This window comes from Peromyscus leucopus, chromosome 1 (assembly GCF_004664715.2).
Source record: "Peromyscus leucopus breed LL Stock chromosome 1, UCI_PerLeu_2.1, whole genome shotgun sequence".
NCBI lineage: Eukaryota > Metazoa > Chordata > Mammalia > Rodentia > Cricetidae > Peromyscus > Peromyscus leucopus.
The window spans coordinates 22,721,171-22,747,574 of record NC_051063.1 but is presented as its reverse complement, the minus strand read 5'-3'; the positions used below and the strand labels follow the sequence as shown (position 1 = coordinate 22,747,574).

At 41.9% G+C, this 26,404-nt stretch overlaps 2 protein-coding genes across 8 annotated transcripts in view; one reads left to right on the top strand and one right to left on the bottom strand.

Moving 5' to 3' along the window:
• The first annotated feature begins 9,721 nt into the window (after positions 1 to 9,721).
• The window catches only part of Spata6l (spermatogenesis associated 6 like), a 50,061-nt gene continuing 33,378 nt past the window's right edge, over positions 9,722 to 26,404 (top strand). For 2 of the 7 annotated variants that reach the window (XM_037205546.1, XM_037205536.1), the window contains exons 1-4: positions 9,723 to 10,135; positions 14,041 to 14,178; positions 17,411 to 17,459; positions 23,519 to 23,560. In XM_037205546.1, coding sequence (XP_037061441.1) covers positions 10,097 to 10,135; positions 14,041 to 14,178; positions 17,411 to 17,459; positions 23,519 to 23,560 — 268 coding nt within the window. In that variant the 5' untranslated portion in view covers positions 9,723 to 10,096. Of the gene's footprint in view, positions 10,136 to 14,040; positions 14,179 to 17,410; positions 17,460 to 23,518; positions 23,561 to 26,404 lie in introns of all 7 variants that reach the window. The other 5 variants (XM_037205542.1, XM_037205535.1, XM_037205548.1 and 2 more) reach the window with 4 other exon arrangements.
• On the bottom strand, positions 10,838 to 14,009 carry Plpp6 (phospholipid phosphatase 6). Its single transcript, XM_028894473.2, has one exon. The coding sequence runs from the start codon at positions 13,728 to 13,730 to the stop codon at positions 12,864 to 12,866; it is 867 nt and encodes a 288-aa protein (XP_028750306.1). The 5' UTR covers positions 13,731 to 14,009; the 3' UTR covers positions 10,838 to 12,863.

Here is a 26,404-nt window from a genome sequence, read left to right as displayed (position 1 = left end):
ACATTTCAAATTTAACATGTCCAAAATGAGCTATTTCCTTAGAATTTGACCATTCCCTCTCCCTAAACAGGAGGGATGTTCTAAGACTCAGAAAGCCACAAGATGCACAAGCTCAGGCTCCCAGGGTTATAAAGGCAGTAAACAGAGAGGCAAGCCACCCTGCGTCCCCTCCCCAACTCCGCCTCTCTGCTTCTCATAGGTCAAATGTCCTTTACTTAGGAGGCTAGCCTAGCCACTGAGCCTAAATCAGGTTCACTCCCTTTCTAACCTGTAACCCTCCAGCTTTGTATATTTTCTCTTGCTATTCGCCGTACTATCTTTTCCTGTTCTTACTTAGTGTTTCTCCTCTCACTAGAATGTGAGCGCCACATGATCGCAGGTTGTACCTTATTCACACTTGTAGTGCTCAGAACTGTGCCTGATACACAGTAGTGTTCACCACTTACACAGTGAATAAATGAATGGCAGTGACACAGGATGGCTGGAAACGGGATTAAATACAGGCAAAAGAGTAGAAGAGGGACATGAAGAAGTGTGTGTTTTTTGACAGACGACTATTACGTTTCTCATCACTGTTGTAGAATACCAGCGGAAGCAACTGTATGGAGAAGGGGTTTTTCTGGATTCACCGTTTCAGCAGCACCAGTCCATCATGCTGGACCAGCACCACGGTGGTGGGCACACGAAGCTGCAGCTCCTCACATCTTGGCAGATCAGGAGGCATCTGACTTAGACTGGAAGCAGACACACACACATAACCTTCAGGGCCCACTCCCAGAGACCCCCTTCTCCTAGCTGGACTGTCTGTTCCAGAGGTTCCACAGCCTTCCAAAACACCGAGACCAACTGGTATTTCAGGTATTTAAACACATGAGCCCGTCAGAGGACATCTCATATTCAAACCATAAATGATGAAGGGGTGAATATGACAGTATGACAGGCCTCGTTGTGAGCCACTGTTAACTTCAGGGCATAAAGCTTGTGCCTAGGCACAGTAATGTTGTAGAATATTATTTTAAGGTGTGTTACCTTTGTTTATATTGCATTTGTTTAACTCTGTGAAGCTGTGTTATTGTGCCTGTCTAAAACACCTGATGGTCTAATAAAGAACTTACTTAATGACCAAGAGCAAGGTAGGAGAAAGGATAGGCGGGGCTGGCAGGCAGAGAAAGAATATGTAGAAGGAGAAATCTGGGAGGAGAAGAGAAAAGGAAGGAGCCAGAAAAGGAGAAATCAGGGGCCAGCTACACAGCAAGCCACAGAGTAAGAAACAAAGAAAGGATATACAGGAGTAGAAAAGGAAAAGCCTAGAGGCAAAAGATAGATGGGATAATTTTAGGTTAAGAAAAGCTGACAAAGCCGGGTGGTGGTGGCGGACACCAGCACTCGGGAGGCAGAGCCAGGCAGATCTCTGTGAGTTCGAGGCCAGCCTGGGCTACCAAGTGAGTTCCAGGAAAGGCGCAAAGCTACACAGAGAAACCCTGTCTCGAAAAACAAAAAAAAAAAAAAAAAAAAAAAAGAAAAAGAAAAAGAAAAAAAAAAAGAAAGAAAAAGAAAAAGAAAAGCTGACAAGAAACTAAGCCAAGCTAAGGCTGGGCATTCATAAGTAATAATAGACTTCTGTGTGTGAATTTATTTGGGAGCTGGGTGGCAGCCCCCCCCCGCAAAGAGAAAAAATAGCCAACAACAGCGTTGTTGTGTGTGCGCGCGCGCACACACACGCTCGTGGTATACAAATGTGGAGGCTAGAGGTGGAATGTGTTCTCACCTTCTACCTTTACAGGTGGGTTCCATTGATTGAACTCAGGTTGCTAGGTTCATGTGGCAAGTACCTTGACCACAGATTCATCTCACTAGTCCTGTCCTAATACTTAAAATAACAACAATAATAAAACAAGTTTTGGAACTTTATTATACTTCTTCATATTCTTATGTTGGAAATTTTTCTACAAATTGTTTTATGTTTTAATTCGTCTTCTAATGAGCAAGCTAGTTTTTCTGAAAGAAATGGCTTTCCACCTGCAGAGTATATAGTACAAATTCCTAGCAGCTGTCCCCAAGGAAGGGTTTGTGTGTCATCATTGTCAGTGTTGAGCCCACAAATGCCAGTGAGTCCAGCTCAAGCCGAGGTTAGCACTAGTCTGGCTTATAAATGCTAATGCTGCTATATGAAACAGAGCCCATGTGTAGGCTCAGATCTCAAATGGCTTCAAGATTGTTAAAGGCCTTTTCGTTTTAATTTGCTCTTTCTTTGGAAGCATTCCCAAAAATTCCAGAGAACTAAGTATTCATTTTTGGTTGGTTGTTTTATTTTGTTTTTTGAGACGGGTCTTTCTCATAGCCCTGGCTGAGAGCTATGTATTCATTAAGAAATATTCAAATTGCCACTTTGTGCTGGGCATGAAGACCACTGTTCTCACAGTGCAGGGCTGCATTCTTCTTTCCATGGTGCTCCTTCTGAAATAATTGCAAGATATTAATTATACTCTATGGTAATTGTCTGCATCTTCATTGAATTTATCACCATATTTTCCTTTTATATGTATGTGATATGGCTATGAAAAGGGATTTAAGATTGATGCCGCCAAGAGTCCTTTTAATGGGCCATTGTGTGTGGGGTGGGGGAGGTAATGTAAGCATGTGGTAGCTTTTCCTATTTAAGCACATATTACAGATTGAAAGGCATATGTTTTAAACACACTAATGTTTAGACCACAGAAACCTCATATCACGATTATTGTCAGGATTTTACTACATTTGCTCTATCTATTCCTTTTATTCATTTCCTGGAATACTTGAAAGTAAAATTAAAGCTTTCTGTCATTTTACCAATCCATGCCTCTGATGATCAGTCTTTACTGACCCACACTTGAATGTGGGTGGCCTCATCCAGTGGACTGCAGGGGAGGAACCTCCAGTTTCATGCTGGCAAGGCCCGCTGGCTGTCAGTGGAGTTGACAGGTTCTGGAGCAAGTGGAGCACCAGCATTCATCCCACTCAGCTTCCTGACTGTGGACCCAAGCAAAGGGGGCAGCAGCTTCACTCCTGCTGCTGTGTCTTGGCCACCATGATGAACTGTACTCTCAAACTCGGAGCCAAAGGAAACCTCTCCTTGAATTGTCAGGCATGCTTGCACAGTAACAAAATAGTAGTAATACAGTACCTTAGTGTGCATCTCAAACAAAGTTAATGCGTCTAAACAAAGACACAAAGGCTTTATCACCTATCAGAATTAATCACTGGGGATTATAGAATGTCCAAATATAGTCAAAATTTCCGGGAATTCTCAAACACTGAGTTGGTTTGTTAAAATCAAGGTGCAAAAATGGCCCACATACAATATTTGGTTATTGATATTTTTTAAATCTATACCAGTTCCTGCCAACCTTTCCTTTGTTCTAACAATGGCATTGACTGTTTCAGTTGTCACACAGAAGGCTCTACATTCTAGATGTGACTTATAGGATGGCTTCTTTGTGGTGTCATAATGTGTTTCTTAGCTGGCCACATCGCTCAGTGGTGGAGTACTTGCCTACCATGTGCAAGGCCTTAGGTTTTACACCCGACACTAAAACACAGAAAAACAAAATGAAAACCTGTTTATCCCTCACGTCCTTTAAGAGCAGTTAAGTCTAGAGCAATACTGCATGCTAGAACAGTCTTTGATGATGAGAATGATCTCTTTGCACTGGCTAGTGTAATAGTCACCAGCCACATGTGGCTCCTGAGCACTGGAACTAAATTTTATTTTGTTTTAGCTAACTTAGTTATATGTTGCCACCATATTGGCAATGCAGCACTAATAGCCTGATTCAACTTAATGTACATTTTCCCAATCAAATTGCTTCCTGTAGATCCATCCTGTGAATTAAATAGATAGGCATATAGTGTTACCATAGTGATATGATTAGCAACAGCCTAATCATTCTTGGGTAGTTCCCCAAAGGATGCAATTTAAATAATATTTAAAATATAAACTTCATCTTTACACAGTTTGTTAAAACTAAGGAAAGAGCCAGGAGCAGTTCATTTATTTATTCATGGTAAAAGAAAGGTAAAATTTCTTCTTGACATATTAGACTGTGAGAAAGCTGAATTGTTAAAGAACATTTTAAAGACAGACTTTGGGAAAGGATGGATATAAGAGATAGTCTTATCTTAAAGCTTATATCTATCTTAAAGCTGGATTTGTGCACAAAAAGCAAATTAGTGCTCTGGAAATGCATTATTGCTGAGATAATCTGGGTTGTCTCAGGAACTAGTTTTTCTTTTCAGCAGGCATTTCTCACAAATACTGATAATAACTCACTTTGGAAACTCAATCTTCTGGTGCTATTCATGCTTGCTAAAGGAGAATTCACTGGCATGGAAGACTGACTGTAGGGTCTAATAAATCAGCCACGGTGTACAGACATAAATAAATGGATTAGAACAGTACTTAAAGGCCTGTCAATCATTTGTCATGGAATATAGCTGCCTTCCAAGAGAAACATCTAGCTGTAATAAGAAGGTATAAATGTGATGAAGAGGAGAAGGCCTCTGTTCTAACAGGCACTGTGTCTCCCCACTGCACCACACTTTCACTGGGGAGCTCACTGGATGTTAGAGTAGAGATCTCAAGAAGCACTCAGAAGTGCTCCTATAACCTGAGGTGACTAACAGTCCTTTGAAACTCTGAAGAAAGCAGCAGGCTTTCTTTTAGAGCAATTCATTTCTAAACATGCAGGGAAGGTTGTCTACCATTTCAGGGGTGGGATTCCTGAAACACTTGTGGGTCATGGAATATAATCCCTTACCTTGAAAATAGAAGTGGCAGATAAATTTGCATGGGTGTTTCTGTGACATAGAATACATAGGCTTTGGCTCCAACCGTTGAAGTGTGGGCTCTTGCTCTTTTCTATGTTTATAGGCCTCTCTTTTTCTATTGTTTTATGTTTTTTTAATTGTTTAATTTGTTTTCTTTTTTGGATTCAGCAATGGGAATTGTTGGGGAAAATACCATTTAACAGCATCTAAGGGTATTAAATGAAAAGCAAGGTTCCCTTCAGTCACTCTATCTGAGGCTCTTTCCTAAGGTATACAGTATTAAGTCTCTAGTGATTCCTTGCCCTCCTGTCCCAGAAACACGTTAAGCATAATTATACATATTTTATTTTCCTTCTCTTTGAAATGGCAGTGTATTAGATGTATTTTTATGGCATGCATTTATTTTCTTCTTAGAGATTATTTACTATTAAAACTTCCAGCCCTGCTTTATTCTTTCTTCCTGATGCTTAATATCTATCAGCTTTAATATGACTCTACTTTATGAACATTTGATTCTTATTTTTTTAAATCTTAATGATGCAGCATATAATCTTCATGGTTTCTTTGTGAAAGTATATCCACAGAATAAATTCCTAGCAGCAGAAATACTGAGCCAAATTAAAATTTTTGAGAGACATTATCAAATCACTTTCTAAAGAAGTTGCATGTTGTAAGCAGAATAATTGTCCCCAAATATGTCCATATCCTAAACATGGAGACTGAAAGTATATAATCTTACATAATAAAGGGGATATTGAGGTTTCAGGTGAAAATGAGGTTGTTGACCAATTACCCTTAAAATAGGGGAATTATCTTGGATTGTCTTGAGTGGTCTTGATGTGGTCACAAAGATCTTTTAAAAAAGATTATCTTATTTTAAATTATGCATATGTGTGTGTGTCTGTGTGGGTGTATGCACATGAGTGCTGGTGACAGCAGAGACCAGAGTCATCAGATCATCTGGAGCTTGATTTACACACTTCAGCGAGCCATTCAGCATCAGTGGTGGGAACCAAACTTGGGTCCTCTGCAAGGGCAATAAGTGCTTTTAAGCCTCGATCCAGCTCAGTCACAAAGATCATAAAAAGTGAAGAACAGAATCAAAACAAAGGAATATGAGCAAGACTTGATTTGATATTGCTGGCTTTGAAGATGGAGGACGGGAGCTTTGAGCCAAGGAGTACCCGAAACCTTTAGAAGCTGGAAATGAAAGAGAACTAAAAGGTGCTGGGGTAAAGCCCTCTTGCCACCTAAATTTTTGCCTGGTAAGATGCAAGTTAGATTGTTGTTCCAAAAAAACTGGAAGAAAATAAAAAATGTAAGGTCTTGAGAATACAGAAATTTGTTATAGTAGCCATAGACTACTATAACATTTTCATTCCCACCAACACTATGTATTTCCTCACACCCTTTCCTTTTATTCCTCTAAAATAATAGTTTCTCCCCTCACATGAATGCTGTTTCTGTTATTTGAAAAGTATTTATGATGTTGGGTCAATACTTCCTTAAGTTAAAAGGAACATCTTGGTCATTAGAAGCTGATTGTCACATTCTTACTCCTGGTTAATTCACTCTTTGGAAATTCCTGTTTGGAGAATGCTTTTGTTTTCTCTCCTGTGACCAGGATGTGACCAGGATGTGACCAGGATGTGACCAGGATGAGTGATGCGTCATTTCTGCAATACTGAGGCCATCAAGCTGCACGGCAGAAGCACTCGGAAGTAGAGGCTGTTCACTGGCATCTGTTTATGACCACAAAACCTACTGTCTTAAGGTTTCTATTGTAATAAAACACCGTGAGCAAAATTAACATGGTGAGGAAAGTGTTTACCTCATCTTCCAACTCTCAGGTCACATTCTGTCACTGAGGCCAGTCAGAGCAGGAACTCAAGGCAGAAGCCATGGGGGAACACTGCTCACTGACTTGCTCAGCTTTTCTTTCTTATACACCTCAGGACCACCTGCCCAGGGATGGCACCATCCCCATGGGATGTTCTCTTTCACATCAATTGTTAATCAAGACAATCCCCACAGACTTGCTCACAGGCTAGTCTTATGAAGGCATTTTCTCAATTAAAAGTCCTTCCCAGATATGTCTAGGCTTGTGTCAAGTTGACAACAAAACAAAACAAAACAAAACACAACCCAGTACAGGTAGCTACATGGGAGATGAAGCCATTCCTTTGAATTGACTTGGTGACAGTCCAATCCTTGAATGGCTTTGCTGGGTCTCCAGCCACAATAGGCAGCATCACTGATTAAATGGTTTGCAAGACAGCCTTGACACATTACGTCTATAGCAACTTCCACATTTCTGTGGCATCTGGGAGTCTGAGATGACCATGGTGGGAAAAAAAGCAACCTTAATAGGAAGAGCTAAATAGAAGCCAGGGTGGCATATGCAAATTTGTGTGTGTTAACCAGAATCTATATTGAGTGTCACCTCAACAAAGGACTGCGGTGATAATTGTGTTCCCCAGTATATTGTGCACCCTAACAAACTTATCTGGGATCAGAGAACAGAACAGCTACTAGATAGACATAGAGGCCAGAAAATGTTGGCACACACCCCTTTAATCCTAGCATTCTGGAGGCAGAGATCCATCCAGATCTCTGTGAGTTCAAAGCCACACTGGAAACAGCCAGGCATAGTGACACACGCCTTTAATCCCAGGAAATGATGGCGGGAAGCAGAAAGGTATATAAGACGCGAGAACAAGGAAGTAGAGCCTAGTTAAGCTTCTAACAGCAGTTCAGCTGAGATCCATTTGGATGAGGACACAGAGGCTTCCAGTTTGAGAAAACAAAATCAGCTGAGTTGAAGAGGTGAGGTTAGCTGTGGCTTGTTCTGTTTCTCTGATCTTCAAGCATTCACCCCAATATTTGGCTCCTGAGTTTTTTATTAATAAGACCCTTTTAAGGTTCGTGCTACAAAGGACAGTGAGTTAAGCAACAGATTCTAAAAATACTACTTGGCCAGGTAAAGGAGGGAAAACACAGACAAGAAGAATGGCTAGATAGTCAAGGGAAATCCAAAGAATTCAGGGCTCTACCATTCCATCAAGGTGAGTCTAGTGTAGGCAGAATTTTCCTGTCCTGACTGATGGCTCTAAAATAACCACAAAGAGGCTTAGTATTATAAATGCTTGGTCAGTAGCTCAGGCTTACTTACAACTTAAATTATCCATTTCTATTAATCTATATATTAGTCATGTGGCTCGTGGCTTTACCTGTTCTCCAGCATGTCTTACTACCTCTGAGTCTGCTGGTGTCTCTCCTCACTCTGCCCTTCTCCCGATCATCCTCAGTTTGATTGTCCAAACTATATTTCCTGCCTGGCTATCAGCCAATCAGCTTTTTATTAAACCCATCTGAGTGAAAAATCTTCACAGTGTACAAAAGTATTATTCCACAGCAGTCTAGTAATACCAAGTGTTAGGAAGAGAGGAGAATCTAATAATATTAAGAGGTAGACCAGCAAACGAAGAGCTTGTGGATAGGACAGGGTCTCCAAGGACCAATAAGATCTCTGTTTGTGGAGGCAGTGAGGTGGTAGGGACGTGGACTCAGACATGACTGTTATTAGTTATGTAGCCTTGGGGAAAAGGCTGTTTGGCTTCCATTCTGAAGCTGTAAAATACAGGTAACATCTCCCTCAGAGATTTACTGTGCCAATGAAATGATCACATGCAACATGCCCCCTTTTTGTAGATCTTCAGTAAGAATTGATTCCTCTTCTATTTTACCCCTAGAAACTTAACTACAAATTTGTTTTGACACAGTATTAGTATTATCAACTAGTGCTATTCCTGTGATATCGTGGGTGTTGTGCCAGTTAGCTGTTAGGACATGCCTGTGCTCTGGGCATCCAGAGAGCTGGGCACCCATCTGTATACATCTTTGGGTGCAGAGAGAGCACTAGGAACTGGGTGTAGACGAATGCTCCGTTCTTCATCACACTGGGTTTTTTCCTTTCAGAAAAATGAACTATAGCTCCTGAAGTGAATATCTTCAGAGGTATCTCTTTAGGGACATCTTCCTGCACCATGTCTAACTGCATAAATCTCAATGTAAAGTATTAATAATAAATCACAAGATAATTTTTTTAATTCTATTTTATTGAGGCAGGGTCTCATGTGGTCCAGTCTGACCTCAAACTCATTAGATATTCCAGGCTAATTTTGAATTTTTGATTCTCTTAACAGTGCTAGGCGTACAAACATCAATTAAAGACAGATTTATGTCGTTCTGCTGAACGCTAGCCTGGGCAAACATTACCAACTGAACCGCATGGCCTAGCCCCAATTCTTTAAGATTATTATGTATTTACTTGTTTAATTTTTTTGAGACATTAGCCTTCTGGGAAATTTTGGATCTGCTAAAAACGGCCCCATTCTCCTCTTGTCCACTGTTGTTTTTAAAATCACATAAAATAGAGAAAAATGTCATTTCTCTTGCCACTTGAGAAGTCTTACTCTGTCTGCCACCTGACCGACTTCCTCTGGGGATGATGCAATGCAATGCTTGTCTTAAACTACTTGGTAAGGCTGAACTGTGCAGTGAAGAGGAACTGACAGTTTTGTTTCCAGACGTGAGATTCCTAACTTGTCTCTTTAGAAATGATCTTTCTATTTCTAGCTAGTACACTGTTCCATTTCTTAACGACAGTGAACATGTTTTCCGAGGCAAAAGAAGGAGACAAGACATTTAATAAGGGAGTCCCCTAGGGGACAGGCAACTATGCTAAATAGAAATTGTTACAGGAATCCCAGTGTCTGCGGTCCCATAGCCACTAAAAGTGATTACATAACAGAGCTATGATCTCATCCTACTTTTGGGATGGAAACTGTTACATATTTGAACACAGTAACCGAGGCCGTAGACAATCCAGGGAAAGAAAGCAAAAGCTCTGCAGGCAGCTTCCCAGGCCTGTAGGCAGTTGTCAGTGGGCCTGGCCCACCGGAGGCTGATGAGAACTCAGGTTCCCAGCAGAGCATTAGCGCGCCTGCGCGTTGGCCTTTCCAGCGTTCCAGGGGAGAAGGTTGAGCGTTTGAGTGTCCATGGCAACCCGACGCTTCCGCCTTCTGCAAGCTTACAATCCATAGCTTGTTGTGAGATACCCGGCCCGGTGGGAGGGACCTGGGCTGGGGGGACTGATGGGGTAACCAAGGGGTGGGGGGCCAGGGAAGCTTCTGGAAAACACTCGCCTTGATGTAAACTAAAATAATTGGTTCAAGGCTCAGCACAAAAGGATCTTGTCTTTCCGGCGCTTTCGCCCACTCGGGGAAGGATGCCTCTGGAGGTGGTGGTGGAGCTCCAAATCCGGGCGGTAAGAGATCTGCGAGCCTGCCGTGTTAACCCCGTGTTCCCCTCTACTGACTCCACACACATCGCTTTTGGGACACACTGTACTTCTGTCCCTAAGATCCTGCACATTTATCACCCTTGGCACTCTTAGACTTTAATTCAGTTCAGTCTGTCTCCCCCCCCCCACCCCCCAACATGTTTCTTGACTTCTTTAAAACGATCCTGACTTAGGTTCAAGGAGTTTCAAGATTTGATTTTGTTTAAGTAATCAAAGAATATATGAGTTTTAACGCTCCACTCTTGATAAATGTGCCGCCTCTAGGAGGCAAAGCGCATTCCCATAGCTTTGGGTAGCTAATTTCAGCAGGACACTCAGTTTAACAAGAAACACTTTGTAATTACCCACCAGCTCCTTCTTAAGTGAGGTGCTGGAGCACAGTGACCACCGTTCCAGTCTCCCCCCATTCTCCCATCCTCCCATTTATAGCAACAAGACTGGCACGGAGCTTGGCTCCCAGTTATAAGGGCCTTCAATACTGGCCATAGTCACAAGCTGATGCTAACAGGACGCTGCATGTTGAAGTTAAAGGGTCCTGGTTTGGGTTCCATTTTACTGACAGTTATCAGTTGTACTGTATCAATTTCAAATGCCCAGGAAGAGGAAGGAATCCCTACAAGGCCATGAGATCTCTCTTAAAGCAAGAACAGAAACTAAGACATCATCTTATGTCATTCAACATTACCAGTTAATTTATTTTGATTTTTAAAAGGCATCCTTCAGTGTACAAGTAATTAACAAAAAAATCAGTTTTTTACTCTAGAGAACTTAGAATGACCCATGAAGTCAGGTAACTTGACCTGATCTGTGCTTTAAAAAGCCAGCAAACTCAGGCCCTGGCAAACAAAACATGGAATTCCAGAAGTGTAACTAGAAGAGAGGCCCTCAGTAATCACACATGGGGACACAGTAGGAGCAAATACTTTCCTTTCAAATGTCTGCCTTGAACATTACAATTAAAAAGGATCTCTGAAGCCAGGTGGTGTCGGCGGCGTGCAACCCTTTAATCCCAGCACTCAGGAGGCAGAGGCAGGTGGATCTCTGAGTTCGAGGCCAGCCTGGTCTACCAAGTGATTGCAGGACAGCCAGGGCTACACAGAGAAACTATGTCCTGAAAAACAAACAAAAATCCAAAAGTTTAGACAATACACTCAGACCACTTAGAACCTCCTAGCTTGGCAAAGTTGGTAAGCAAAGAGGTAGTCCGTGTTCAGGGTGTTGTGGGATGCAATGACTGTTTATTCAGAGGAAGAGCTGTTCCTATTGGTGTGCTTTACTCCCACTCTCCAAGGTCCTGCTTCCTCTCAGTGAGAACCTGTTTAGCACAGCCATTCTGGACAGTCGGGTCCACATCCTTGCATGTTAGATTACAGCCAACAATCCGTTCTGTTTGCAAATGCCAATCTTAATTGGTCATTAAGATTATCTGATGACACCACCACCACCACCACGGGTGATTTAAAGGCTTTCTTTCCAGGCAGAGCAGCGTTTACAGATTTATATAGCACAAACTCTCTTTGGTCTTCCCAGGTCAGATAACAATCAGAGTCTCCCACATTATTTGGTCATCTTTGGTCTCATGATTGGGGGAGGTGCGTGAATGAACAGCTTTCCATGTAAACAGAAATTTAGGAGTTATACCTAGTGCTCACGTAGGGCAACAGGCTCTCCTGAAGAATTTCAAGTTAAGTACTGTTTCCTAAAATGTGCTGGATACAGCAAAGTAGAATTGATATGAGAAGGGACAGCACACAGTCTTCTTGGTGCTTTTCCATGTTTTACTTACTAGAGGACCATTTACTCGATTGAGTAGAGATGATGGGCAGCAGAGCTTCATCTCTTGCCACTGGTCATTGACATCTGTGGTCTGCCTATCTCCAGACTCTAAGTTCCCCCGGCTCTCCCCAGCAGCCCATCTGCTTGGCCCCCTGGTACGCACTGCTACTGGCTGTCAACAGAAATGAACAGTGGTCTCGTACTTACTTTTCTGTGGTAACCTTAGGCAAACCCACTTTTTGAGTATGTCTTCTTTAACATCTTGGTTTGTTCTATGAATGCTAAAAGACACTATCAGAGAGTAGTGGAAAGTAGACATCTAAAGACCTTTTGAGAGGAACAGGAAGAAAGGCAAGTACTGTATGTAACCTCTTCTTACTACCTAATACACAAAGGTGGGAGAGCTTGTCAAGCACTCAGGATAAAGAAAAAGCTCCAATTATGGCAACAGATGTTCAGAGATTAAACTGGAAAAGTCCGCATTAAACTTTAAAAATATTGTTTAAAATATACCACAGGGAAAGGGCTGGGAATAGTGCATGGCTTACCTGGAAGCTCATGTCTCTTAAAATTCAATTTACAAGTGATAAATTGTTTTTTGGGGGATTACTAATTAACACTAGTCTGTCAACTTTAAATAAATAGCAATCATATAATCAGCCAGCTTGATTTCTTTACATTTGCCTTGGAGATAAACAGCTGTTGCCTATATACACAATAGACTTTCTTTCTCTAGTATGGCCGTGTTCATTAATAGCCAGCACATACTCCGACCTAGGAACATGTCAAGACAGTGAGATCCCAGAATTCCCAAAGGTGCCTGAAATGTCTGAGGGGCAACTGGATGGCTCTGGTTTAGGTCAGACTTCTCGTGACCTTCACACCTCCTGGTGCCCCAACAATCAATGAGATGGTGTCACTGTTGATTCCACAGTACAAAGAGGACCGGAACATTGTGGGGTGACAGCCAGCAATAATCCACAATGCTGTACAGCATGTAGCCCATAAAAAAGCCAAAAGCCACATCCGTGACATTGTGCCGCCCAAGCATGATCCTGGAGAGACCTAAGACGAAGGCCCACAGTACCACCAGCACCCTCAGTGGAATGGCCAGGACCAGGTGGTTCAGGATGAACCGCGACACCAGGGCGGCCCTCGTGGCATGGCCCGAGGGGAAGGAGTACTTGTCCACCGAGAGGGTGAAAAACATGTCCATCTGATTGTGCGCTGGTCGGCGCCTGCGGACCAGCCCTTTAATCACAGCCACCAGCAGCAGGTCCAACAGCAAGGAGAAGAGCAGGTTCATCAGCACTTCGCGCCCGGCCCAGCTGTCGCTCCTAAGCAGGCAGTAGACGGTGCCCAGCAGCCAGGGGATGCCGTGCCCGGAGATCTCCAGCAGCTTCATCAGGGGCCGCACGCTGCCCCAGGCCGAGCTCTCCCCGGCACACACCCCCAGCTTCTTGGACAGCCACAGGTCGATGGCCAGCAGGGAGCGCAGGGCGATGCCCAGGAAGGACGGGTTCAAGTTCATGCGGTCGTCCTCGGGTGGCAGGGCCGGGGCTGCTTGCGCGGGGCCGGCGGAGGCCAGCGGGAAGGAGCCGCGCCGATGCACCGGGCTGTCGGAAGCGCGTAGCCGGGCGCAAGTAGGGTCCGCGCCCGCGCGGCCGCTCAGCAGCGACTGGAACTCGAACCTGCCGCCGCCGTGGGCCGGGCTGCCCGGGACGCTGCTCCCGCCCGAGGTGCCCAGCGGCCGTCCCTCGATGGTCCTCCTGGGGCTCGGCATCGCGGCGGGCAGCAGGTCCCAGGGCCCCGGCCAGACCGGAGAGAGGCTTCCCGGCCCGGCAGCCTCTTCCGCTTCCGCACTGCCATCCTGGAGGGCGGGCGAGGAGCTGCAGAGCGCGATTGTGACACCTGGCGGAGACGTGGGAGGGGACCGGGATATCCAGTTTGAGGAGAGGAGGGAGGATGCTATTGCTGGGAGGTAAAGGTGAAGGATGCAGTGATGGGGTCATTTCACAGGCTATGGGAGGTTAGGAGAAATACAGCCCTGTTGTAGAAAAACAAACCCTGATTGCCCTCCTCTTCTTTTTAAGATTTCTTGCCCGGGAGTGTTCCTGCCGGACAAGGAAGGTGTATACCTTGGAGTCTACCTCCTGAATCAGTACCTGGAGACAAACTGCTTTCCCTCTGTGTTCCCTATTGTGATTCAACAGAGCATGAGATTTGAAAAGGTGATCTTGACTTCTCGGTTTTGCTGTCTGAAGTCAGCGTAATAGTTGTAAAGAATAGTGGTTTTGTACATTTTTTTTCTTTTAAAAAAGTGACCCTCAGGCAATTCAGTATAGTTTAAAAGTACAGGCGGCCTTGAGGCAAAAGCATAGTTTGGAAGACTTACTTTTGCTCTGCAGGTCCGAGCCAAGTTCTGTCAATCGAGTGCTAAATACCCTGGTGGATGCTTTCTATTCTTGGAACTCCCATGGCATTTCCTAACTGGAGCAGAGAGCGTTTCTGAATGTTCTTGGAGGTGTTAGAGACAGTTGCATTACATTTATGAAAGGGGCTATTAATAAACTGCAGACCTTAAGAAAAAAAAAACTTTCTTAAGCCTAGAAAAATAATTTAAAACTATAACTAAATCGGTTAAATCTTATAACTGAAATCTTGTAACTAAACACAAGAAATCCTTTCATATTTTCTGAGTTTCCTTAAGTGTGTTATGTAACAGCAGTAAGGGCTAGATTCCATCCCAGTGAATGCAATCATGTTTTTAAAAAAATACAGCCAAAACATTAGCCAGGGCTTCATTCCATTTCATTACTCTGTAATCACCAACTATTTTAGTTTGGGATGTAGAGATGAAATTGGAGTTATCTTTAGTAAGCCTAATGATTTTGCCCAAACAGTGTCACTGAGGCAGACTTTTGGGGGCAGAGGGACATCACTTTCTAGGGTCTGGAGAATGGTGCCCAGAAAGCTACCTATCTCTTTTGACCCTAGGTAGAGAGAAAAGATGAAGATAGTTTGTAACAATAAAAATTTTTTTCAGCCTATTTATTTAAATATATGTCAGATTGGTTGGGTAAAAGAGCAAATAGTTATTCTCTTGGAAATACAGTCAGAATCCGATGGATCCATCTGGCCATAGGCAGGTGATGGGCGTGATGAAAAGCAGGTGTTGGAAATTGTTTTTCCTCCCAACATTTTCTTCATTTATCAGTTTCAACAGCACTGTAGAAGAGTTCTAAGATACGTTTGTAAGAAGCCCATAGATACAAAATTGTGCAAGCACAGAACGACACATCCATCAACCACCTTGGGAACGTACCTAGTCCAACCTCCTTTGTTTTTTAAAAGGAGAATGTCTGAGACTCAAACTTTAGATGCTTCTCTACTGCTGTGTGGAAACACTGTTGGCTTGAGATGACTAGTTAAACATACCATGCATGGGATCGTTTTTTTTTTTTTTTCTAAAACCGAGTTGTTTAGGCTCATTTTCTAGTTTCTTCTAGTTCCAGGTTTCTTGCAATCTGTTCCATTCTTTAGCTGAAAATACTCGCAGCAAGTAGCGAAAGCATTTTCTTTCCCCACAGCCTCTTTGCATGGCTCGGATTTGAATACTTAAAAGCATCGGGGTAAACAACTTCTTCATAAAAATTCATGAGCCATTGTATTTGAATAGGCCAAGCTGACTGCTCCCTGAGATCACACATGAGAAAACCCTTTTATGAGATTTATTAGGCTCTTAGAGGCGGCACACAGAAGTAACCCATGGGCAGCAAACTTAATGTCACAGTACTGGGGGCTAGAAGTCAGAGCAGAATGTTGGCGGGACCATGGTACTTCCCAAGGCATGCATGAGGGAAGGATATTTCTCTGACTTAGGATTCCAGTATGCACCATATAACCATTTATTCTCCATAGTGCATGGAGTTAAAAACATTCTGGGCATTAGACCAGAGAAGCTCTAGTTCTTTAGGTCAAAAGAAGATATGTGTGAATAGTAAAATCAAAGCAGAAAATTCACAGATGAGAAGTGGTAGGTGATCTGTGTGTGGTCTGTCCACTCTAACCAGTCAACTATGTTTGCTTTCTCTGCTTTGCATGTGAGAGTAGAAAACTTGGTGCCCAGTTGGTAATAGTGGCTCCTTCTGCACACTGTCTGGTTCATGAATTTTCTCTGCTCAAGTATACTCATGAGTTTATTTTAGTTTATTTTTAACTAAAAAAAAAAAAAGCATCAATCATGTGTTAAGTGCCCAACCTACTCCAGTATGACCTCATTCAAATTTTAACTAATATCTATATTGACCCTATTTGGAAATAAGATCGGATTCTGAGATACTGGGGTTAGATATCAACCTTCGAATTTTGACAGGGACACAATTCAACGGATACCAGTGTGAAATGGAAGGATGCAACTACTGAAATTGTTTAGGTCAAAAAAAGAATGTTAGCCACATTTATTTAATAAATGCAAGCAGCAAAACAGTGTCCATATTTTGCCCTCAAAAGAGATCTGACTTTGAAACCTTAAGCAGAATTTTAACCATGCTTACCTTTAAACCTCATTTGAGTCATCAGTTTAAAGGCTGAAAGTATTACTGAAAAAAACTACTGAAAACCTTTTGTTTTCATAAGGTCCTTGGTGGCCTGTTCTGTTTCAGGGCTGCCTCAGCACCTTTTATTTCAAGAACAAAATATGCAGATCGGACAGTGTTTAAGGTGATACAGTAACATTTTCCTGTGCTCCATGGTAGAGTCCCCCAGCCCCACCCCTGCCGCTACTTGTCTTTGATGTTACCTGTGGTTAAAAGTACTATTTGGCCAGGCAGTGGTGGCAGATGCCTTTAATGCCAGCACTAAGGAGGCAGAGCCAGGCCTATCTCTGTGAGTTCGAGGCCAGCCTGGTCTACAGAGCAAGATCCAGGACAGGCACCAAAACTATACTCAGAAACTCTATCTCGAAAAACCAATAATAATAATAATAATAATAATAATAATAATAATAATAATAAAATAAAGTTCTATATGTTGATGAGTACCTGCTGCATGCAGAATGCTTTTCTATGCACTCAGAACTCAGGTACAGTAGGTCCAACTGATGGCATTTTAAGCATGTGATGGATTTAGCTAACTCAAATTTCTTCACACTTATCCTGATAGGTTTTTTTTTTCTTTTTCTTTTTTTTCCCCTGGAGCTGAGGACCAAACCCAGGGCCTTACGCTTCTCTACCACTGAGCTAAATCTCCAACCCCTCATTCTGATAGTTTTAATTCATCTGTGCTTCAGCCATTTGTTGTTCTTTTACCACACGCTTATTAGTCATGTTCCTGTTGGATCCTAAAATATTATATGGCTTGATTTTCTATGTGCTAATTACTTGAAAGAACATAAACTAATGGTTTCTAGAAATACATTTTACTAAAACCTTGAAATTTTCTTTTCCTTGTTTTTCTCTGTAGACATTTGAAAATGCAATAGATCCTGGAGCTGTTGCAGAAATTTTAGAAAGTAGGTACTTAAGAGAATAAAAGACTCATATGTAATCCGCAGGTATAGAATTCTGCTGCTTCTCAAGTGTGATATTTCTGTATTTCATTAATATTTAAACTTAGGGAAATTCTGTGGTGAAATTTGGTTCTTGGTTTATTTGGTTGGTTGGTTTTTAGAGAAATAGTCTTGCTATATAGTCTAGGCTGGCCTTGAACTCCCTCCTGCCTCCACTATCCAGGGTACTGGGATTATAGGCATATGTCATCACACCAACCTTTAAATGTTTTCATTTATTATTATTACTTTGTGTGTGTGTGTGTGTGTGTGTGTGTGTGTGTGTGTGTGTGTGTGTGTATACACTAATGTGCATGTGAGTATGGGTGTGAGTGTGCCATGTGTGCCTGAGACATAGGACAACATTGGTGAGTTGGTTCTCTCCTTCCCTCATGAGTTCTTGGGATTCTGTGCCTTTACCCACTGATCTCACCACCCATCACACCTGCCTTGAATCATTGTTTTCATTGTTATAAACATTTTTCTCAATACAGATGTGAAACCAGATGTGGTGGCATATGACTATAACCTCAGTACTTGGAAGGTGGAGGCAAGGGGATCAGGAGTTCAAAGTTAACTGTGATAATAGATCTACCTTGAGGCTAGTCTGGGCTACATGAGACATTGTCTCTAAAACCACCACCACCACCAACAGAAAGCCCTCAAAATTTTGTACTATAGATATGGTTTTTCTGGATGATATGATTCTGATTGGTTATTATAAACATTAAGTGGATTCTGTCACAGCAATCAGTTAGATCATTTGATCAATTAGAACATTTTCAATGCTTCACGAAGAAACTCTACACCTGTTAGCAGTTTACTTTTCAAACACAAATGTCAATTTCTCCATCTCAGAGCCTAGACTGGCCTCGAACTCCTTTCTCTGTCTCCTGTATGCTGGGGTTACAGGAATGTGCCACCATGCCCAGTGAGCAGAGATCTGCTTATTTTGGTTATGTCGTATGAAGGAGTGTGCGCAGTATGTGGTCCTCTGTGATCGGCTTCTTTAGCTTAGCATAATGTTTTTAAAGTTCATTTATATTATAGAATTTGCCAATACCTCATTCTTTAACAGTCTGTTATATGAATTTATCACATTTTGTTTTCTAGTCATCAATTAATGGACACTTGGGTTGCTTATGCTTTTAGAATATAGTGAATAATAATGTTATGAATATTTGTATGTAAATTTTTATATGGAAATGTGTTCTTAACTCTCTTGGACATACACACGCACACACATACACACACACATATACAAACACACTCATGTAAGTGGCACTGCTGGATCACATAGTAACTTACAGTGTATTTAGTAACTTTTTAAGCCTCCTGCACTACTTACCAAAGCAGCTGAATCATTTTACAATGAACCAGCAGTGTTTCAAGGGTTCATTCTTTTTCTCCTGTTTTGGCCAATACTTGTTTCTTGCTGTCATTTTGATTGGTCGAAGCCTGTGGGTATGAAGTGCTTTCTTACCATTGTTTTGCATCTCCCTAGTAGCTAGTGGTGTTGAGTGTACTTTGGAGAAATGCCTATTCATATTTTCTTCCTACTTTTTGACAGGGTTGTCTTTCTCTAAAACTGAATTAAAAGTATTCTTTATAAAGAATCCCAAGACTTTCAAATGAGATAAAATATCTAATGTTTGACTTTCACTTAATATGGCGATCTACAGTTACATCTATTTTCTACCGCTAGTAACTTTCACTTCTTCTTTGTGTGGTGGTTTGAATGAGAGTGGCGCCATAGGCTTCTGGATTTGAATACTTCTTCCCCAGTTGGTAGAATTGCTTGGAAAGGATTGAGAGATGTGTCACTGGGGGTGGGCTTTGAGGGCCAGTGTCTCTTCCTCTACTTCCCGCCTATGGCTCAAGATGAAAGCTCTTAGCTACTGCTCAGCACCATGCCTGCCTGCCTGTTGACATGCTCCCTGCCATAATGGTTACAAACTCTAACCCTCTGCAACTGTGAGCCACAAATTAAACGTTTTCTGTTATAAGTTGCCTTGGTCATAGTATCTTATCACAGCAACAGAAACATAACCAAGACGGTATGACTAAATCTCCATTGTGTATATGCACTATGTTTTCTTTATCCATCTGCTGATGACCTGCTGGGCTGACTTTATAGCTTGGCTGTTGTGAATAGTGCCGCAGTAGACATGAGTATCTGTCATGGTGGTAAGTTGCCTTGAGTTCTCTGGGTATATACCAAGACGCGCTATAGCTAGGTCATACGATACTTGCATTTGTAGGTTTTTTGAGGACGCTCTATACCAACTCAACCAATTCACATTCCCACCAGCAGTGTAGAATGGTCTCTTTGCCTTCCCAGATTCTTACCAACATTTGCTATTTTCTTGATAATTACTTTGACTGAAGTGAAATGGACTCTTCCTGTAGTTTTAATTTGTGTTCTCTTTATGCCTAAGGATGTTGTACATTCCCCCCCCCCACCCCGCCTTTTTTTGAGACTAGGTCTCATGTAGGCCAGGCTGGCCTTAAACTCATTATGTAGTTGAGGATAGCCTTGATTCTCGATTCCCCTGTCTCCACCTCCTCAGTGCTGGGTTATAGGTGTGTGCTATCACACCTGCCTTTTTTCGTCTGTTTATTCTTCATTTCTGCTTCATCTTTTGACTATTGTGTATTTCATTAGCCCATTGTTGATCGGGTTCGATTTTTCTTTTGACTATTGTGTATTCCTTTCATTAGCCTATTGTTGATCAGGTGGTTTGACTTTTGGGTGTTAAGGTTTTGGAGTTGTTTATACATTCTAGATAGCAATCCTTTACCAGATATAGAGCTAGTGATTCTCCCCAGTTCTGAGGTCTTTTCACTTACTTCCTTTGCTATGGAGAAGACTTAATGTCAGGCAGTCCCAACATCTGTCAGTCCTTGGTATGACTTCTTGAACTGTTGTGTCGTTTTCACAGAGCTCCAGCCTTTACCTGTATCTTAAAGAGTTCCCCTCACACTCAGTCTCCTTGTAAGATCTTCAGTCTCTTTCTAACTGATTTGTGTACAGGACGAGATGTAAGAATATAGCTCCATTCGCTATCTGTGGCTCCAGCACCCTTGGTTGAAGAGGTTGTCTTCTCCAGTATATGTTTTGACATCTTTCCAAAAAGGGTGGTTGTAACTGTGAGCACTTGTTTGTAGACACTCCATTCTATTGTATTGTTTGACATGCCTTTTCTGTCCTGTTGTTTTGTTACTGTAGCTCTGTGGTATGACTTGAATCAGGCATTGCCATGTTTTTTTTGCTCAGGATTGCTTTAGCTATCTTTTAAAAAAATTTATTTATTCCTTGTGGTTTTCATATCCTACATCTCAACCCTGTTCATCTCCCTTCATATCTGCCCTCTGCCCTTGCAGCCTCCCCCCACAAATAACATAAAATTTAAGAGAAAAGAAAAAAAAGAGAAGGAAAAGATAAAAAAGGAAAATCTAGTTGTTGAAGCTGTGATATGACACAGTGAGTCACACAGTAAACCTTTGTCCACACATCTTTACTTGCAAGTGTCCCTTGCAAAGAGTCATTGGTCTAGTTGGAGGCCTCTGGTTTCTGCTACACTATCGATACTGGGCCCTCACTGGGATTCCTCTTGTATTTCCTCCTGTGTCGTGGAGATCCTGCAGCTTTGGGTCTGCAGGACCAGCCCCTTCATGTGCTCCAGCAGATCATAGATGGAGTGGATATGGGGATGGGCCAACTCAGCCCTGGTTCTGGGTCTGGGTAGTTGCAAGGCCAGCCCACCAGCTCTCCCCCATCTTCACCACCAGGGTGAGCTCACAAGCTTTGCCCCAGCTAGCTGTGCAGCAAGGAGCAAGGGGTGGGACAGATTCTCCTGCATTCATACCCTCGAGGTCCGCTCACCCACACCTACACTGCCAGGACCTGTGTTGCCCAAGTCAAGCGGGGGAGGGGGGGGAGCAGGGCCAGCTCTCCCACCTGCCACAGGTGACAAGGAGGGGAAGGGTATCTTTCCCTTGCCTGTACCACTATATGACAGATGAGGGGCAGGACCAGATTCCCCACTTTCATGTCCTTAAGGCAAGGTCACCCATGCCCCTGCAAACAGAGTCAGCTCTATTGTGCTGCCCCAAAGAGGTGCAGGATCCACTCTCCTGAGTGCTGCAGCTGGTGAGAGGCAGGGCCAGTTCTCCCTAGTTTTGTAGCCAGTGAGGGGGGGGGGAGCACTAACTCTGCGTAGCCCTATCCTTTCTGGCCTTTGGTGGTAACAGGAGCTACAGACCATGGCTGCAGCAGGGCCACAGACCCAGACATGGCCCTTGGCAACAGCCCAGGCTTGGACATCGCTATGGCCCCAGGTGGCAAGCAAGCTGCCCACCTCAGCCAGCTCCTCACTGCCTTCACCTCTTCAGATCTGCCTCTCTCCAGAGGACATGAACCATTCTGTCTCTCTCCCATACCTCACCATATGTCTGCTCACCATAATAGTGCCCCACCACCCAGTGCCTCACTTCCCTGAGCGGGTCACCCTTTCTCCTTCTCCTGCTCAGTTCTAATGTGCTTCAGCTATCTTGGGTGTATGGCTTCCATTTTAATATTTCTGTGAAGAATGTCACTGAAATTTTGATGGCAATTGAGCTGATCTGTAGATCACATTTTGTTATAGTAATTTTCATAATATCCTGTCAATCCATGTGAGCATGGACTTTTTTTCATCTTCTAGTTTCTTCTATAGTTTTTCCCAGTATTTAAAAACTGTTGTTATTATTATTATATGTGTGATACATGTGAAAGCATTGCATACCACTGTGTGTGTGTGTGTGTGTGTGTGTGTGTGTGTGTGTGTGTGTGTGTACGTGCATGTGATATGTGAGTGTGGGTAAAAGTCAAAGGGTAACTTTAGGAGTTGGTATCTGCTGCATCTGAGGGTTCTGGGGATTGAACTCAAACCACAGGCTTGAGTGACACCTGCTTTAACCTGCTGAGTCATCACTCCTAGCCCAAGATTTACATCTTAGCCTTGTCTTTATAGATATTACAGATAGCCTCTTCAAAAATATTTTCATTTCAAGGAACATAGTAAGATACCTTTTATGACACATTTGTATAGCATGCTTTACAGGCAAGCTAAACTTTTGCACTAATGGATAACATTGGCTTTTCAATCTTTAAAATGAAAAATATGTTGCTATTTTAGTACTTTATGAATAAATATATATATATATATATACACACACACACACTTTTATGGTCTGTGTGCCATGTATAATCACAGGTGCCCATAAAGGCTGGAGAGGGGATTGGATCCTCTGGAGCTGGAGTTACAGGCAGTTGTCAGCCACCTGACACAGGTGCTGGGACTAGAACCTGGGTCCTCTGCCAGAGCACTGTGCTCTCTTGACATTGAGCCATCTTTCCAGCTCTGAATACACCTTTAAGAGACAAAATAGTATGTCAAGGAAGTAAAAAGCCAATTCTGTAGCTCGCTCATCTTTGCTCCGGTCCCGCATTTTATGAAAATCTGTTTCATCGTTGGCACAGCACTTATTTTAAATTATAGTTGTTCTTTGGTTCTTTGATGCCCTTGGGAAAATGGTTCCACAAGCCCCACACATGCTGAAGTACATAGGTGCTCAAGGATCATAAGTAAAATGAGGTAGAACTGCTTGTGACCTATGCATGAGTGTGTGTGCATGTCCACGCGTGCATGCGTGTATCCCACATAATTTGGATTATCTCTATATTAATACTGTAAATGCTGTATGAAGGTGCTATTCTGCATTGTTTAGAGAATAAAGAGAAAATAGCACACATGTTAGTGTACAGATGTGAGTACTTTGTAAACATTTTCTGTCTGTAGTTGGTTAAAAGACAGTTATAGAATCTGCAAATAGGGAACCTGTGAATATAGAGGACCAATTATTCTGTTATCAGTAGCGTAAGTGAGATATGGTAGTTTTAATTTAGCATATGTTAAGAAACAGGCAAATTTTCTGACATATTAAAATCTCATGTTTTTTCTTTCTGTTTTCTTTCTTAGGCTTCCTAACCAGGTTTGAATTGATACAGCTAGTGTCTCCAGGTAATATGCCCATAAGCGTACCTCTAAACCAGACATTTCACTTTGAAGGAATGGGGACAGGATTTCAGTTTTCTTTATGACTGAATCATTTTTAATGATATACTCTACACCATCATCTTTGATAGGTATAAAGAATTTCATTAATTTATGTGTGTGTGTGTGTGTGTGTGTGTGTGTGTGTGTGTGTGTGTGTTTGTTTCTGAGGACTGAACCCAGGGCTTCATACATGTTAGGTAAGCACTGTACCACGGAGCTACATCCCTAGTCTTTTAAAAAGTGGTTTTAATTTTGAGGCCAAGTCTCACTGAATCACTTTGGCTGACCTTGAGCTCATAACTTTCCTGCCTGAGTCTCCTGAGTCACCGGGATTACAAGCAGGCACTCCCATCACTTACTACTTGTGTATCCTCACAAACTATGAACAATGCGATTATATAGTATTTTGGGTTTTTGTTTCCTTTTTCTTGTTATCAGAATTAATGTATTTGTTGTTTTCAATAGCTATCTATTTCCATGGTATAATTATCCTTAAATTGTCATTTATGTTTTCTTTGTCTTTCCCATAACCATGAAAATTCTTTTTCTTTCCTCCCTTAATATATTTACATAGTAGAATTCCCAGACTGAACTGTGCCTTGTGAGCCTGGGACAAACTGGTTCTCAGTAGAGCATGCCTGTGCTCCTCATATCTTAACTAAACTGGACATTCTCATTTGAATTTATTATTTTTGAATTGTACATTAGTTTAGATATGTTTTACCATATTTTTTATGACCCCTTATTTTTTTTTTAGATCTGATGTGTAATTCTAAATTTAAAGTTTCCTTCTTAAAGGTTTCAATTTTTCCCATATTATTATTTGTTTTTTCCCTTCTGGTCATTGTTTTATTGATATTTTCTCAAGGGAGCTTTCCTTTTTTCCTTGAGAGTTACTGAGAAAAGAGCAGTGACCTGTATAGAAGATGTCTCAGCTAAAAGGGGGCGGAAGGTTGAGTAAGGCTTTTTATGAAGGTTGTGGATCTACCTGTTATTGGATCCCTGTGGCAGGTAAGGGGCCCAAGAAAGGGTGTAGAGCTAGGCACATGCTCCTTGGTTCTTTAGCATAGGTAGCCTTGGAAACAGATAAGAACACTACACGCTAAGAATATAGGGATACTAGCAAGCACAAGGCCCTGGGTTCGGTCCTCAGCTCTGAAAAAAAAAAGAGAATATAGGGATAAACCCTCAAATTATTGCAGTGTGAATGTAGTGATAGACAATTATTATGGTGTGAACTAGGGATAGGTACTCCAATATTTTGGTCTGAGCATCTATAGGTGCTCAACTATTATGGCGTGTATGTAGGGAGAAGTGCTCTGAATGTGGACACAGATGTAATCTGAATCTAGGTATAGTCATTCAGATACTACATTGTGAATCCAGAGATAAATTCTCGAATTTGTGGTGTAAATTTATAGATGGACACTCAAGTGGTACTGTGTAAATCTAGGGATAAACATCTGAATGTGAATTACTTGTTTTAGTAAACAATACAGAGCAACGCCTCCTACCTGCTATTCAGAAATTCTCACTGAATGGCTTTTTTTTTTTTTTTTTTTTTTGTAAAAAAAAAAAAAAAAAAAGGCTAAAACCAGGCCATTGAGTTTTTTTCCATAAGTTTTTTTTTCTTGTTTGACCCAATTTTATGTTCAAGCATATAACCCTGTGAACTGTACTAATTAAAAAAAAACCACCCAATGTAGAAATTTCAATTAACACATGATTATATAGATTAAAAGTAAAAAGAACCCATTCATTAACGATGCCTCACAGATACTTTATTGGCAATTTGCTGTTTTTTTTTTGTTTTTTTTTTTAGACTTTTAAAAAATGCACCTAGTATATAATGTATTGGCATATATACCTAACTCCAAAGTGACACACACCACACCTATATACAATTGTCTATCCTATACATAAGACATTGTGTGTAAATATATTGAATGAAAACATTTTATAACTTACTTCTTAGAATTTTATGTGTTAAAAACTATCGCCTTTTTTTTTTTTTTAAAGTCAAGCCCATGCTGGCTTTGAACCCATGATCCTCCTGTCTCCCCCTGCTGAGTGCTAGGATTCACGGGTCTGTCATGTGACCACATACCTGTGTGTGAGGTGATGAGAAGAGTGGCCTGACAATGAGGAGTTGAAGACTGGGGAATATTCGAGCTGACAGCAGACATACCGTTTATAACTCACAAGTTAGCCACAGGCAAACTGGGCGCCTTGTGTGCTTGCTCGCTTTCTGTCCACAGCCCTCAGATTGCAGACTGTGATTTCAGTGGCACTCAGTTTGAAGGACTGAAAATAACAGTTTCACTCCTGTGTCAGGTACTGTGCCTATTAATCAGTTAATTGCTTCAGATGGCATATGGCAGCAGCAGTGGTCCTTGGTGCTAACTAGGTAAAAGAAATTTGCTTAAAGTCTCCTGTAGGGTCATATGGACCATTTTTGAGTTCTCAGAGACCAGTTCTTTTACTAGCCAACCCATGTCCTCTTTGTTCTGCTGTAGACAGTGCATTCTTGTGTGATAGTTTTCACAGCATCTTTAGATGCACAGTCAAAGGGCATTTGAGCATCAGGTTAGGGATACAGTAGTGATGCTCAGGTCTGCTTGTAGCTTACTGTATTGACTAGAGAGAGTCAATGACTTTGCTCCCAGTAGATGAAGACCAGCCTCTGATTGTCAGTTCACAAAAAATGACGGACACAGGGGGGCAGTGTAATACTGTTTGACTTGGGAGCTTGGCGCTTTCTTTTCATTAACCTTCTCTTTGGCAAGTCATATATAATCAATATAACTG

Coding starts and splice junctions, on each gene's coding strand:
- Plpp6 (XM_028894473.2), bottom strand. CDS start 13,730: ATGCCGAGCCCCAGGAGGACCATCGAGGGACGGCCGCTGGGCACCTCG.